Source organism: Neolamprologus multifasciatus, chromosome 16 (assembly GCF_963576455.1).
Source record: "Neolamprologus multifasciatus chromosome 16, fNeoMul1.2, whole genome shotgun sequence".
In the NCBI taxonomy this organism is placed as follows: domain Eukaryota; kingdom Metazoa; phylum Chordata; class Actinopteri; order Cichliformes; family Cichlidae; genus Neolamprologus; species Neolamprologus multifasciatus.
In genome coordinates this window covers 29,849,667-29,864,716 of record NC_140454.1, presented here as the reverse complement: position 1 = coordinate 29,864,716, position 15,050 = coordinate 29,849,667, and the positions used below count along the sequence as shown (strand labels likewise).

General features: G+C 40.6%; 1 protein-coding gene and 1 long non-coding RNA gene across 6 annotated transcripts in view; both read left to right on the top strand.

The window, feature by feature from the left end:
- The window catches only part of slc4a3 (solute carrier family 4 member 3), a 68,392-nt gene that overhangs the window by 35,428 nt on the left and 17,914 nt on the right, over nucleotides 1-15,050 (top strand). For all 5 annotated transcript variants that reach the window (XM_085136661.1, XM_085136658.1, XM_085136660.1 and 2 more), the window contains 6 exons: nucleotides 4,930-5,075; nucleotides 8,698-8,878; nucleotides 9,080-9,215; nucleotides 13,446-13,629; nucleotides 14,406-14,508; nucleotides 14,683-14,867. In XM_085136661.1, the coding sequence (XP_084992787.1) occupies nucleotides 4,930-5,075; nucleotides 8,698-8,878; nucleotides 9,080-9,215; nucleotides 13,446-13,629; nucleotides 14,406-14,508; nucleotides 14,683-14,867 (935 nt within the window). The remainder of the gene's footprint in view (nucleotides 1-4,929; nucleotides 5,076-8,697; nucleotides 8,879-9,079; nucleotides 9,216-13,445; nucleotides 13,630-14,405; nucleotides 14,509-14,682; nucleotides 14,868-15,050) is intronic.
- Nucleotides 4-4,809, top strand: LOC146501049 (uncharacterized). Its single transcript, XR_014870004.1, has 2 exons — nucleotides 4-3,593; nucleotides 3,761-4,809. It is a non-coding gene; the product is annotated as an uncharacterized LOC146501049 (long non-coding RNA).

Genomic DNA, 15,050 nt, shown 5'->3' with positions numbered 1-15,050 from the left:
AGTTGGCCGTATTTTTGTGGAGGTTCACCACTCCTGAGTAGGATTTCATCTGTTTAAATGATTGATATTGAACAGCAGTGACAGTTATGTCATGCTTCCGAAACACATCAGGGAATTCACATGGGCAAGCATTTTATTCTATTTTTACATGATTAATCAATGGAAGGGAGCTCACTTGTTTCCATTGATCATTTAGCCTGCTGCTAGCTTCATTATTGGCAGTAGAGGCTCATTCATGGCCACACACTGAACAGTGTTGTCCATGGTATTGACTGAATTGACACAGTGCTCGACTGCTGCTGTTTCCTACTTTTCTATTGATCCAGTGGCACCTATTTGGCTTTGGGCTCATCCACAGCTAGAGCGGAAAGACATTTCATTGACAAACCATGAGTGGTTCTGCTTTTTTAATCCCTCTGTTGGCTTTGAAACATGGCGTATTAGTGCTGTCATGATGCTCCACCACATGGATGAGAAATTTTGGGATGAGCCTGAGTATAGGATATAAGTTAAAGTTAAAACCTTAATTAGAATAGAATAGAATAGAATTCAACTTTATTGTCATTGCACATGTCACAGGTACAAGGCAACGGAATGCAGTTTGCATCCATCCAGAAGTGCTTTAGCCATGATATAGATATATTACAATATATATTAGCAATAATATAGATATGTAAGTATATTACAGAAATGGGTCTATTATGTATGTTATAATGTACACGGTATGAAGTATGTTGTGAATATTCTATAACTATAAGCTATGTACAGGCTATGAACAGGATATAAATATGAAATAAAAAACTACAGAAATCTGAGATATACAGTTATACAGAAATGTGAACTATGCAGGTTATAAACAGTTGTAGGATTAAAAATTATCGTATGTACAGAATGATTATTTACACAGAATTATACAGTAGTGCAGTTAAGATAAGTGAGATATGTGGATAATTTCTACAGAGGCTGTATAAAGTGCTAGTGGTTGTGAGTGGTGGTTCAGTCCATGTTATTATTGTGTGTTTGAGGGTACAGTTGTCCATTTTGTGGATGTGTGTGTAGGTGGTTGTGGGTGTGTGTATGTCCAGTCCATGAGTTTAACGTGGGTCAGATGTCATTAGGCAGAGTTCAGGAGTCTGACAGCTGTGGGGAAGAAGCTGTTCCGGTACCTGGTGGTCTTAGTCCGGAGGCTCCTGTAGCGCCTCCCAGAGGGCAGGAGGGTGAATAGTCCATGTGATGGGTGACTGGGGTCTTTGATGATTTTCCCAGCCCTTTTCAGACACCGTTTCCTGTAGATGTCCTTTATGGCAGGAAGTGGTGCTCCGGCGATGTGCTGGGCAGTTTTCACGACCCTCTGCAACGCCTTCCGGTCCAAGGCAGAGCAGTTCCCATACCAGACTGTTATACAGTTGGTCAGGATGCTCTCAATGGTGCAGCGATAGAAGTTCACCAGGATGTCTGAGGACAGGTGGTTCTTCCTCAGAGTCCTCAAGAAGAAGAGGTGCTGGTGAGCCTTCTTGACCAGCTTGGAGCAGTTGGTCTTCCAGATGAGATGTGGACTCCCAGGAACTTGAAGCTGCTCACACGCTCCACAGCCGTCCCCTTAATGTAGATGGGTGGATGTGGGTCAGCATTCCTTCTGTAGTCCACGATGAGCTCCTTGGCCTTCTCGGTGTTAAGCAGCAGGTTGTTTGTGTCGCACCACTCAGCCAGACGATCCACCTCCTCCCTGTAGGCGGCCTCATCGTTGTCACTGATGATCATTTGCAAACTTAATGATGGTGTTGGAACCATCGGTAGGTCTGCAGTCGTGGGTGAAGAGGGAGTAGAGGAAAGGGCTCATCACACAGCCTTGTGGTACACCGGTGTTCATTGTGATTGTAGATGAGCAGTGGTTATCCAGCCGGACATGTTTGGGGCAGTTAGGTTATAATTAGGTTATAATGTGCATTTTTGGACTTCTTTTTTACCTTTCCCGAGGCAGATGAAAGGCACTGGGGTTTATTTTTGGAGGTCTTAAAATACATTTAGTTCTTTATTACCTGTTTTAGAAGATGTGTCAAATTATGATTCCAACCAAAGTGATTCCTTTACCTTTAAACATTTTGATGGCAATAAGGTGTATTTCAACACAAACCATGATGGTTTTTTTGCCATCACCAGTGTGTGAATGTGTGTGTGAATGGGTGGATGACTGGATATGTAAAGCGAATTTGGGGTCCTTAGGGACTAGTAAAGCGCTATATAAATACAGGCCATTTACCATTTACCATTTTTTAACCCAAGGCCAGTATTTTCATGTGACATTAAATGACAATGAAAATGTACAGTGAGAGAAAGCAAAATTTTAGCGCTGCCATCACGAGTCTTTGCATTTTGAGCACTGCAACTCAGTACATTGTTGCTTCATTGTTGAACGGCTAGCGTACAGTAGTTTTATTTATGTTATTTATTTGTATTATTTTATACACAAATTCATCGTGTTAAAGACCGTATTTCACAACATCTTCTTAACTACTGCTTGTGGGTTTGTATAACTGGAGTGGTGCGACTATAGGCTGGATTGACATGAAGCAAAATTTAAAATATGTAATTTGAAATGTTGCATGTTGGCATTTTATTTGAAAAAAATCTTTCTGCCTGTTTTAGAATGTGTCTGAATGTGTTTTAGAACGTGTCATTAGAAGTTAGTATCATTAGAAGGCATAGCACACATTTTCACTGATTATGCATAAGATACCCACATTTATCTATTCATAAAGGCATAAAAACCTAGATGACCTCTAATTTCCTGCTTCTAAATTCAAATAAAACTGAGGTTATTGTACTCGGCCCTTAAAATCTTAGAGATACAGTGTCTAACTTGATGCATACTCTGGATGGCATTACCTTGGCCTCCAGTGACACTGTAAGGAATCTTGGAGTCATTTTTGACCAGGATATGTCCTTCAGTATCAAATAAATATGTAGGACTGCTTTTTTCCATTTGTGCATTATCTCTAAAATTAGAAACATCCTTTCCCAGAGTGATGCTGAAAAAACTAGTACGTGCATTCATTAATTGTAGGCTGGACTACTGTTTTTCACTATTATCAGGATGTCCTAAAAACTCCCTGAAAAGCCATCATTTGATCAAAATTTCTGCAGGAAGACTGCTGAACGGGACCAAGAAAGACAAAATATATTTCGTCCATACTGGCTTCTCTTCATTGGCTCCCTGTTCAATCTAGAATTGAATTTAAACTTGTAAAATAATCATTCTGCCTTTTATCTTAAAGACTTCATACCACCCCATTAGAGCACTTTGCTCTCAGACTGCTGGTTCACTTGTGGTTTCTGGGGTATTTAAAACTAGAGTGGGAGCCAGAACCTTCAGATTTCAGGCCCGTCTTCTGTTGTACAAGCTTCTAGTTTGGTTTCAGAGAAAGACTCTGCTTTTAAGATTAGAATTTCCATTTAGAGGAAAGTGATGTAGTTAGAGCTGTGACACGTGACCCTGAGTCCCCTTTAGTCATGCAGTAATAAGCCTAGGCTGCTGGGGGCTTCCCATGATTAGTGTTTCTTCTTACTCACCTTTTTTTAAGCCTCCCCAGGAGGTTAAAAGGAGGTTTCTTCCTGTTAAAGGGAAGAAATGAGCAAGCGACCCTCTATGTCTGATTTTGAGGGTTTTCTCTGTTTTCTCTTTATTATATATATATATATATATATATATATATATATATATATATATATATATGCAAAGTGGGCTTCCAGTGAATAGCAGTATTTACATTAATTGCATTAAGCTCTAATTAAGCTCCAAATGTAAGGTTACAGGTCTTGATACTTCCAAAGATTATTTTTCTAAATGCTTGAAAGTTCATCAGACATTCACAAAATATCTGGATAATTGTTGCTCTAGTGTGTTGGATTATACCCTACTATGGTTCAGGTTTCATTGGGCATCTAAGTCATGGTTTCTCTGCGAGTTTGGAGAAAGTCTGACATGGGTTCAACGAGTTCAAGAAGATGGATAGAATGTCCTTTTCACCTACACTGGAATGCCCTTTCTTTGCCCTGCCCTGTGGTGAGAAAAAAAACAGCTCATCCAGATCAGCTGAGGCAGTTCAAACAAGGCCAACCTTCAGAGTTTTCGCCTGGGAGACATTACAAAATAAAATATAGCTTAACTTCATTTTCATTTCCATTCTCTCTGTTTCCCCAAGGAAGGCATGACGCAGCAGGATGGAACACTAACAGCAGTTTGTGCACACACAAACACTCGGCCTCCAGCTGCTCAGGGAGAAAAATTAAAAAAGACAGTGTTTACTCAGGAAGAAATTATTTTCATGCACTGGCCGCTCTGGCTGGTCGGCAGCAGTACAGTCCACCATTACTTTGGCATACACAAACCAGATCCACCAACCTGTGTTTCTTTAGTTTTGTAATAAATTGTAAATAGATTATGATAATCAGAACTTGAAATCATTTCTCTCTAAACATATTTCCACATATGTGGAAAAGCTATATTAGCTTTAGATTTCCATTCCCTTTATTTAAATTTAGGGACCACCCAATCCTCCCCCTCTGGTGAATGGAGAGTCGTTGCCAAGGCTGCCTCATTATCCAAAATTCAATAACATGTGATTGGCAGGTCGAGGAAATTGAATTTGAATATAGTTTTCATGAACTGGCAAATGTTTGTGCGTAAAACCTCCTCTTCTGTAACAATTTCCTGTTCCACACAATACTGTGTAGTCTGTGCCTTATGTTATTGGACGTTCCAGTATGGAGCACATTTTATAATTAAACACACACTTGATGTGTTAACAGTCTAAAAAAAGGATTTCAGCCTACCTCTTACTAAATGTACATATTCGGGTTGTTTACCAATAATCCAGACATCATGACTTACCAATTTTGACCTCTTACATTCTGATTTGACAACACTAGGTCACAGATTTGAGGATAACCCTGGGGTGCGTCGGCATCTGGTGAAGAAGTCGTCCCGATGTCACATGAACCGATCCAGCAACAGTTCTACGCCGCTGTCCAGCCTGAAGAAGAAGAAGAGGGCTGCGGAGAAGAAAACTCACGAGGTTTGCAGCGCGGTGACAGCCATGTTTTGTTTTGCTTATTTTTTTAATCACATGCAGTAGCATAGCTGGTGTTCTTTTCACCGTGTTATAGTTTTTGTTTTTTGTGCGTCAGCGTGACAAAATGTGGTCCTGGAGACATATACTGTTGCAGGGACACAGTCAGATGTGAGTACTTTTGCACATGTGCTGGGGCTCACAGCCTCCTGATAGTTGTTTCTATGACTGTGAGTCTTCGATTTTATTATGATAGCATCATAAAGAAACTTCTTTGTTTCATGAGTGAACTTTCTTTGAATAGCTTGCTTTGTTAAGAATTCTACCCTTTAAAACAGTGTTAAATAATTTTGTATTGGCACAGTGGCAGAGATAAACAGTGACAACAACTGAGATCGTTACTGGCATTCTTACTGTGTAATAAAGGTGCTGCAGGGAAAATATACCTTTAACAAATAAGTGATCCAAAGGCTGCTAGCAAGTTACAAAAGGAGACACTTTACAATGGCTTTACCTTTTTTGCGTCATATCAGATCGTACCATAAACTCCGAATTAGTCCCCTCAGCCACAAAAGAATCCGGGTCACGGCACCAAGTATTAAATCCAGTTCTTTTGTATTCTCTTAACGGCAAAGAAAGACATGGCTCAAAGTGGTCTATTTATATACTTCCTCTACACGTCACGCACACTTTAAGTTTCGATCAAACACTCTACTTAGTTTCACTTTCTGCTTGCAGCTCATATTCTCTGCAAAAGCTTGCAGTTTCTTGTCAGTACTTTTTGGCACAGACTGTACTCAGAGTTGGGCCTCTCTTATACATAAAACAATATAATCAGAAAATAAGCGCTAAGAATATATATTAAATACATGACACCACTAACATCTCCCTGCTGCTCTCCAAAAGTGATTATAAGAGATAGGGCTGCTCAATTAATCAAATTTTAATCTCAATTACGATCTGGGCTTTCAACGATCATTAAAAATGACTGAGCCGATTATTAGCCCCTCCCTACTGTTATCAGTATTTGCACACTATTTTATATTATTTTTTGACAATCTTTAAAGTCATTATTCAATACAATGTTATTGTTAAATAAATATCGTCAAATAATCGAGATCTCAATTTCAGTGAAAATAATCGTGATTATCATTTTTGCCATAATCGAGCAGCCCTAATAAGAGATGGATGTAGCTTCTGTGGCTGAAATGATCATTTAATATGCAAGTGCCTTTAACCCGCATTGTTTTTAATGGCCAGCAGGGGGCATCTCCTCTGGCTACATAATGAAACTAATTTCCATAGAAGTCTATGGGAGAACAGCCCTCGTCTCGTGACCTGTGACCTAAGTAAACACCTTCCTCACGAGTTCATGGTTTCAAGTCTTGCTGATTATAACATGATGTTCTTTTTGTAAGTAATGGTCTTCATTACTGTTACGTCTCCTCGAGGGCAGGAGGGGATAACACAACAACTCCGGAAACTCGGTACAGGTGTTATTAAAAACGTTTAATGGCAGCGCTCTCACAAAATAAATAACCCCAATTCAAACAACAAATGTGGGGGAGAAAGGGACAGTTAGGTTGTGCCAAAAAAACCACCAAAAAGACAAATCCAAAACTTAACTGAGCTATTATTCTAGAAAAGCAAAAACAAGAGGGAAAAACCCTAAACCTCAACTCAAAACAAGCTCAAAACTACATGGGTGGCACCAACCTACTTACCTAGTGTTTCTAACAAAAAGACTCTACGTGAGTAAGTGTATGGGGTCCCCAAACTTACCTAGTCTGCTTTACTCCCACCACAATTACCAAACAAAAGAAGGACAGCAGAGATACTTCACGCATGTGCCAAACAATTCAGAGGGGGGGAAGAGAGCCACGCCCAGCACTGGATTGTCCAATCAGGGTCCCCCTCCTCTAATTAGTTGGATGGCCCCAGAATGACATCAGCCTGCAGTCTGCAACCTAAGGGAACGGCAAACAAAAGGAGGGGGAAAGAAAACATGCAGCCTGCAGACACGTAACAATTACAGTCAAAAAGAAATTAAATCCAGGTATATTCAGTTAACAAGTTGCTGTCATTTAAATGTCTCTTGTGTTTCAGTTTCTCGGTCAGACTGGTTCCTTTTTGAAAAAGCTGGTGCTTCTAGAATGACCTTTGCTTGTCACAGTTTGCCGAGGCAAACTGCGTGGAGTGTGAAGAGTGGACCCAGGTGCAGACATTCTAAAACTCAAACTTAACTGATGAGCTGTTTATTAAGGCAGACAGTACAGTACAAAATAAAAGGGCAAAAACAATGCAAACTAAGCAATAACCTAAACTTGGTAAACTAGAAAGGAAGCACGAACTATGAAAAACCCTGGCAAACAGAAAAACAAACAAAACTCTAAACATGGCAAGGAAGATGAGCACATATATATATGAAAACCTGAACGCAGGACTTGGCATGGGAACAACACAGACGATCCGACAAAGACTGAATGAGAACGCACAGACTAAATACACACAGGAGGCTAATGAGAGAAGTGGGAACACATGGGGGGACAGCTGACACACATGAACATAACGATGTCACAGTTAGTAAAACTAAACATGATGAACACAGGAACACAAGACTTCTTCAAAATAAAACAGGAAACATGAGAGGCAGACATGACAACATAAGACACACAGACATGAAACACACGAAGGGCAAGGGGGACTTCACAGGGGTTGAAAACACAAGGGGGAGCTAATAAGCAAATGAAAATAGGAAACCTAATAAGCTTAAACATACACTATAAACATCAAAAGAACTAAAACTCAAAACACTGGGTCTTAAGACCCAGGATCGTGACATTGCTAAGCAATAAGTTGCGTCACGATGGCTTTATCCATTTACAGTCTGTGTTTGAAAAAAGGTTGATGAAAGGATTGAGAAATAACCAACATGCAGATATAAACTGTAGGCAGACAAACCAAAACTAAAAGCTTGAAAAGGCAAAAATAGATCAGCAATGCTCAGGGGAATTGCAGAGTGGGGGATAATTTTGTGTATGCTTTTCCCCTTTCTCACACACAATCCTAGTTAGTATTAGTATAAGTATTGAGCAGTAGAGCTTTAATTACAGATCCCAAGTGTAGTCTTACTGTAGCTTAAGCACAAAGTGCATATTTGTTTCTTCTGAGTTTGACAGTCAAAACCAAAAATTGTGTTGCTCTGAGGAAAAAAGTCATTCTTCTTAAAAATGTAACAGATTGTCCCTCCAGACCACTTTATTCTTCTTAGTTCTGTCCAAAGACAGCGAGTACACGATGCACACAGCCTTTCTCTTAGCTGGTTGAGTGTGCTGTGTGCACTGTCTTCAATCATTATTTTATTCTTTCTCCGTGTATGTTTTGGTAAACAAACTGTATTGAAGATAGGAACTTGGAAAAGAAGTAGGGGGGATATTCACAGCTTTAAATGCGTTCCAAGGAACTTGATCATGGATTATAAACAACGTGATAGACATGTTTTTCCCCACTGAGTTACACCCTCATAACACAGTTGTCAAACATATTCCAAAAGTAATCTTAGACAGGTACGCGTAACGGGTCAAGCGTGTGCTTTAGCGCTTATGTTTCTGCCCTGTTTTATCTCCAGTTGTTTGTGGAGCTGAACGAGCTGATTGTGGAGAAGGACCATGAAATGCGATGGAAGGAGCGCGCTCGCTGGATCAAGTTCGAGGAGGATGTGGACGATGAGACGGACCGCTGGGGAAAACCTCATGTGGCCTCGCTGTCCTTCCGCAGCTTGCTGGAGCTTCGCCGCACCATCACACATGGTAAAAAGCTCCTGCGTGTGTCCAGCAAGCATCAGGTTATCAGTCATGCAGCTGAAATGAAATTCACAAGCATAACTGTGATATTGAGAAAACCGCAAATTGTTTCCTGCTTTGTTTCAAGCTTGCTTAAAACGGTTTCTTCTTCTTAAGACTGAATAAAGTTGCAGCAGCGACTTGTTTGGGTTGGCTTTTCTTCTCTAGGTGCCATCCTATTGGACCTCGAACAGACCTCTCTGCCCGGCATCGCCCACCTGGTCGTGGAGACGATGATCATTTCCGATCAGATCAGAGCCGAGGATAGGCCCAACGTTCTTCGGGCCCTGCTTCTCAAACACAGGTCAGTAACCAGGCTGACACTAGCATTAGGCTGTGCCTGATTGAGTGCATCACCAATTCATAACATTATTTCCTGCGGTGGTAAACTGTGAAGAACCACAGTTCAAGGAGAAGATGTTTCAAGTTAATGGAAAAGAGATGAAAAATAAAAGCCAGAAATTAATCGGTGAGGCTTTTTTTCTTTGCCACTGATGAAATCCTGAGACACTGTCCATCAGAGATACAGAGAGCATGAAGAGAGACAGAGAAAGTGAGCAGTGGCAGCGAAGCGAGCTAGAAAGTGAATGAAGCGAGGGAGGGAGTGGCAGCGGTGGAAGCAGAGCAGTGAATCAGAGAAATAAAAGTGATTGTTTTCCCCGATTGGTTTGCAGCAGTTTAATTATAAAGACTAATTAAAATGCTAACACCACCTTCGATTTTTGTAACACAGGGTGTCATCCTGTGCGCTGCTGCTGCTTTATGTTTGTAGGCGTGTGTGCCAGTGTGTGCACTAGCTCTGACAGATAGAGAGCAGAAAAAATTATGTGACTTGGTGTATAAGTTTTTCCAAAAGTTCTCATTGTGTCAGGGGACACAGAAGCAAAAAAGAAGTTACGAACAACCATTTAGCTTTCTTGAAATATTTGAAAGGAGTCTGGTTAAGGCTCTTTTTGACTTTGTGCCTGACCCTGAGTAAAGATCATATTAACATGTAACACACTCATGTTAAGAAAAGGTTGTTTAAGTGTTCTTTATGCGTTTGGATTTACAGTAGCTTAATGAGAATGTGCTTCCTTAACATGTTTATCTTTGGATCGTTGAGAAAAAAAGCTTCCTGTTTATCCCTTGACTTCTGTTTCATGAGATATTCCCTAAAATCAGTGAGATTTAGTTGGTTCTTTACCCATGTATTAACCAACCTGTCAATTTAGGGTACTGTGGATGCAGCTTTGTTTACATTCTGACCCTGGATTGTAGGTTTGGTCGCATGAAGAATTAGATCCAAGCCTTCCTGCTCGTTAATCATTATCCTACAGAGGAGAGAAAAAAAATTCAACTCAGGGGAACTGAGCTGGGAATTTCCAAAAAGTGACATTTAACAAGACTTGGCTCATCAACTGCTGTACTTCCCCGGGTTGACTGAACTGCAAATGTCAAGACTGGGCTGTATCTGTACTGAGTGTTAAAGCCTGTGCTGTTAGACTTAGCGTTTGAGTCTTCGTTGTGTGGTCCTTCCTGGATGTCTGATCCTTGCTTTTGTTTAAGATGGTTGCTGATTCCTATGCACTGAGAGTGAAAAGGAGAGTGTAAAATTTATCTGTCCCCAAAATTCACTTTATAAATCCAGGCTTACTTTTTTCTTAAAAAAAACTATATGTGTTTTCATTTCAAATGTTTCCTGTTTCTTTCTAGCTGGCTCAGCTGTTATTTGAGCCGAGGAGTTTTCAGCGCTTTGTTTTTTTCTGCATTAGTAAGTCTAAGCCCGCCACTGCTGGATCGATGGTGTTGTTGGAAATTATTGGGTGTGATGCTGTTAAACCAGCGGAAGTGTATATGAGTAGATATGGGAAGGTGGTGGTAATCACAGGACACTAGAACGTGCTTTTAGTTGTCATAATCCGAATTCAAAAAAGTAATATTTAACTAGCTATTCACAAAGCACGTGAGGATATAGTTACTTACATCCTGTACCCACGACAGCTAAACTGAGATGATACACGTGGCCAATCGAATAGCGCTCTATAACACAGCGAATTACATTTTACAGTTACATAACTAGAGACTGGAAACAAGTCGAGTAAATGTTGGCTAAATTACCAGAGGAAAGACGAGCCCTGCCTGTCAGAAGTACATACAATGTTGCCATCTTACTCACAAAGCCTCCAATTAATATTAATAGAAACAAATCGAAATCCTGTTCTGCAGCTTATGATATTTAACTCAAGAGCTCCTGTGACTTTTGCTTTTCTAAAATGATCCTTTTGTACTTAGGTGGAAGTAGTATAGAAAATAAGATAAGGAAGAAAAGCGTGTTCCAGAACAACTTTTGAACTTGGAGTGAGACAGTTTTGTCAACTGGTGTTGAATTTTCCCTCACGCCTGTTATTGTTATAATTTACAAGGAGCTCAGAATGTCCCTTTTTTCTCCTGACAGCATAGAACCTCAGTCCTGCCAGGTTCCCCCTTTTTTTTTTTAAGGCAGAATGGTACAGCCTGGATTTGAAGAAGAAGAATCTCTCCTGGATAATGGTGTGGTGACCTCAGTTAGACCCATGGATTATAGCGAAAAATAAAATATCATAAATTTAACCATGGCAACATTTACAGTTCTGTTTTACATATTTTGCACACATGCTCACAAAGTGCCACAGCAGATGCACTCAGAAGAAGCAGGCCAGTGAACGTTGTTAGCAGCGGGCCTTCATGCATTCGTTCCATATTTCGCTGCCTTTTCACATAAATTCCCAGCATGTCACTGGCTGGTTCCACAGGGAAAAGAACACTCCGTCGTTAGAGTCATCGCTAGGCTAAAAGATCAGATTTATGACGTGGAATAAAATCACACTGAAGTGCTGCTAGGATTTAGCTCATCACTTACTCAGACCACTTTAAGGATCCTTTGGAAACCTTTTGTGTGCAATTGACTTCAGTGTCACACTTCGTTCTTTTGTCTTGGGGCGCTGTCTCTTCCAATTTGAGCGCAGTCTTATTGGACCATGTGGGCCTAATGAGTGAGGTGATGTCACCAGTGGACTGAACAGTGATGTAGTGAAACTTGGCCAGTTTGAGATGCTTAAAAACTCGTCTTTAAGTGGGGTGAAATGTGCTTAACATCACACGCAAAGAAAGCAGAGAAAATAAGGGCTACAAAGGTCAGTCTCTGGCTCTTTTCTTGATACCGTAATGCAAATATCACGTTAATGTGTCAACTCAGATTTTCCTAAAACCGCTTTCTGATTAGCTGCAAAGCGGTTTAAATTTGGAAGGATTTTGCTGATGACTTTTCTAAGATTTATGACCTCCACTGCAGCCGCATGAGGTAAAGATGGTCAACACATTAAATGAACAAAAGATGGATTAGGTGAATAAGAAGCACAGCTGTTTTGAGCATTTCTAAAATCCAGGTAATTCTGCAGCCCACTTAAAAATGATTAAGCTGTCCTCAGCATTAGGCAATTGAGCATTGATATTTTTGGCCTTGAAAACAGTAGTTATTAAATAATAGTAAAAGCAGCTGCACCTTCTGGAGGCTTTGAGGTAAGATTATATTTCTGATTCTTACCTTTGAAAAAGTGCTTGCAGAAGCACCCACTGGAATTTCAGGTCTTGTGAAAGTTCACGTAGGTATTTATTAATGTCATGGACTTCAGCCGGGGAAAAATGTTGACATTTACAAGACATTTATTCCCCTGAATGACCCTTATCATTTGGTATCACCAGTTCTTGGCTGTCTCTAGCTACGAGCAGGCTGGGGCAGTTAATACTTCATTTAATTTTGGAGGTGCCGCCTCGTTGACAGAAGCGTGTTTCCGTTCTAAAGCAGCAACAAAAGTAAGCACAGTTGGGGGAGTTGTTGGTAGCATAATCCCATAATCTTCATCTCGAGTTCGACCACCTCCTTTCGAAGGTAACTTTCTTGGCCTTTCACTTTTACTCACTGACTTTTGTTTTCTTACACTGTCTGGTTAGATTTAGGCATTGAAATGTTACACCGGTAGTCTATTTTGTACCACCACAAGTATGAGTCTGCATAGGTTCAAGTGTTGGAGATAGGACCTGAAATCCCCCTTCAATGTCCAGCCTGCAGTTTTCTATCACTGTGCAGGCTTAACTTGCAGACAGATAGGATGGCAGTTGCTGGCCATATCTACGGATGAGATAACAACTGCAACTGGCATTTCGAAATGAGAATGTATATAACAATTTGATAACTTTGATGGTCTTTTTTGGCTCTTACATGAGATTGACTTTTGGGATTCAAATGAAATGAGTGGACAGGTATTGGTTGCTTATATCATCATTCGAATCTGCTCTCTTGCTGTAAACCTAATCTCCTTCACAGCCTTGGCTGTGCTTTTGTGTGTTCTGCTAATTTGCAAAAGCTTCCATGTTAAGATGCTCATTGCTGTTTAATATTGTGATGTTAACTTTAATCACATTAACATTTTTTGCAGTTTAGTGAAAGTGTCACTGCACTCATATTGCAGGCATAGCTGGAAATTATACTTTGTGTATATATATTTTTTTGCAGCCATCTAAGCGATCACAAAAATCGTTTTCATCGCCACCACTCATCCAGCAGTCTTCATGGCAGCTACAACCACAACCACGTCCACGACACCAACCAGCCATTGGTGTCCGAAGAGCACGATGAGCACCACGAACACAAAGGACCCGTGTACGATCCCAAACAAGACGTTTTTGTTAGCCTGTTTGTAAGTTTTCTCTTCTCTCTCTTTTTAATGCGTTACACATTTGTCAGTGTCTCTGTAGTTAACGTCATTTACACAGCTCATTTGATTTTTAAGAGGCTCCTGACAGAGATCTCAGAAATATGGGGTCTCGGCGATGAAACAATGTGACGTCGTTGAAACAGTGCAGGCAGACAGCGCTTTAAATTGGCTCTACCAAAGCCAAAGTGAGTGATTAAGTAGCTCTGACAAGATCCCACCGGGGTAATTGGACTCAGCTATCTAAGTGGACGGAGATTAAAGGGACGCTGAGCTGTCTTATTTTAGTTTATGTTTTGCATTAAGTTCTAAGAAGCACACAGTGAGCACAGATTTTGAACGTGGTTACACAAAATTCCTGATGTGAGGCCCGTGGCTCTCACTTTGGCCTTTGAGACGCTTCTTAACAAGGTCAGAGGTCATGTAAGTAGTTCTTGAAGTCGGAGAACGCAGGCCTCCCTGCGCCACATGTGTTGAGTTAAGTTCTTAGTCGGCGTACAGGTGCTTCTGGTTAACGCATCTTGATATATTAGCTGTGAAAACTTGTTCCCCCTCAGCTTAAAATGTTGGCAAATTTAAACCAGCTTATTAAAAAATATTTTTCAGGCATAAAAAATGGTTTGAAATGAGATGTGACTGTTGATACCTACGTTCCCACAAATGTAAGAATAATGTCACATTATTAGCGCAGTTCTTTGTTATATCACATCACCCTGGCTAGCCAGTAATGTGGGTAATCTTTGTACTGTTCTTCCTCCAAGAAATCTCTCCACCCTCTGCCGGAGACTCATCCAGCCACAGCCAGATCTATGAAACTTCTCGCCAAGATTCCCAAAGACGCTGAGGCGGTCATTGTTTTAGTTGGTAAGCTTTGGGGACAGAGTTTTTCTTCTCTGTTTTTATAAACCACTAGGAGAATAATGCTAATTTCTTGATTCGGCTGTGCCTCACAAACTGCAACTCTCAGTATTTTTCTTGTGAAGTACATCAAATCAGTAAGCAGGTTTTTAATTTCTTTATTTTGTCCTTTTCTGTAAGGTTGTGTTGAATTTCTGGAGCAGCCGGCTATGGCCTTTGTCAGGCTGAGCGAGGCAGTCCTTCTGGAGTCGGTGCTTGAGGTTCCCGTCCCTGTTCGATTTATTTTCGTCCTTCTCGGTCCCAGTCAGTCCAACGTGGACTATCATGAAATTGGACGTTCTTTCTCCACTCTCATGTCAGACAAGGTAGCCTCCAAATCTCATTCTAAGGCTCTAAGGTGTGTAATGTTTTACTAATAATGATAATCTGCTAAACCAAAATAGTTTTGAATCCTATAATATCTTTCCAGTGATAGAAAGTGGGGATTAAAATTGTACAAGTCACACAGATTACTAATTATCCTGCTTTTTCTGTCACGGCCATCCACT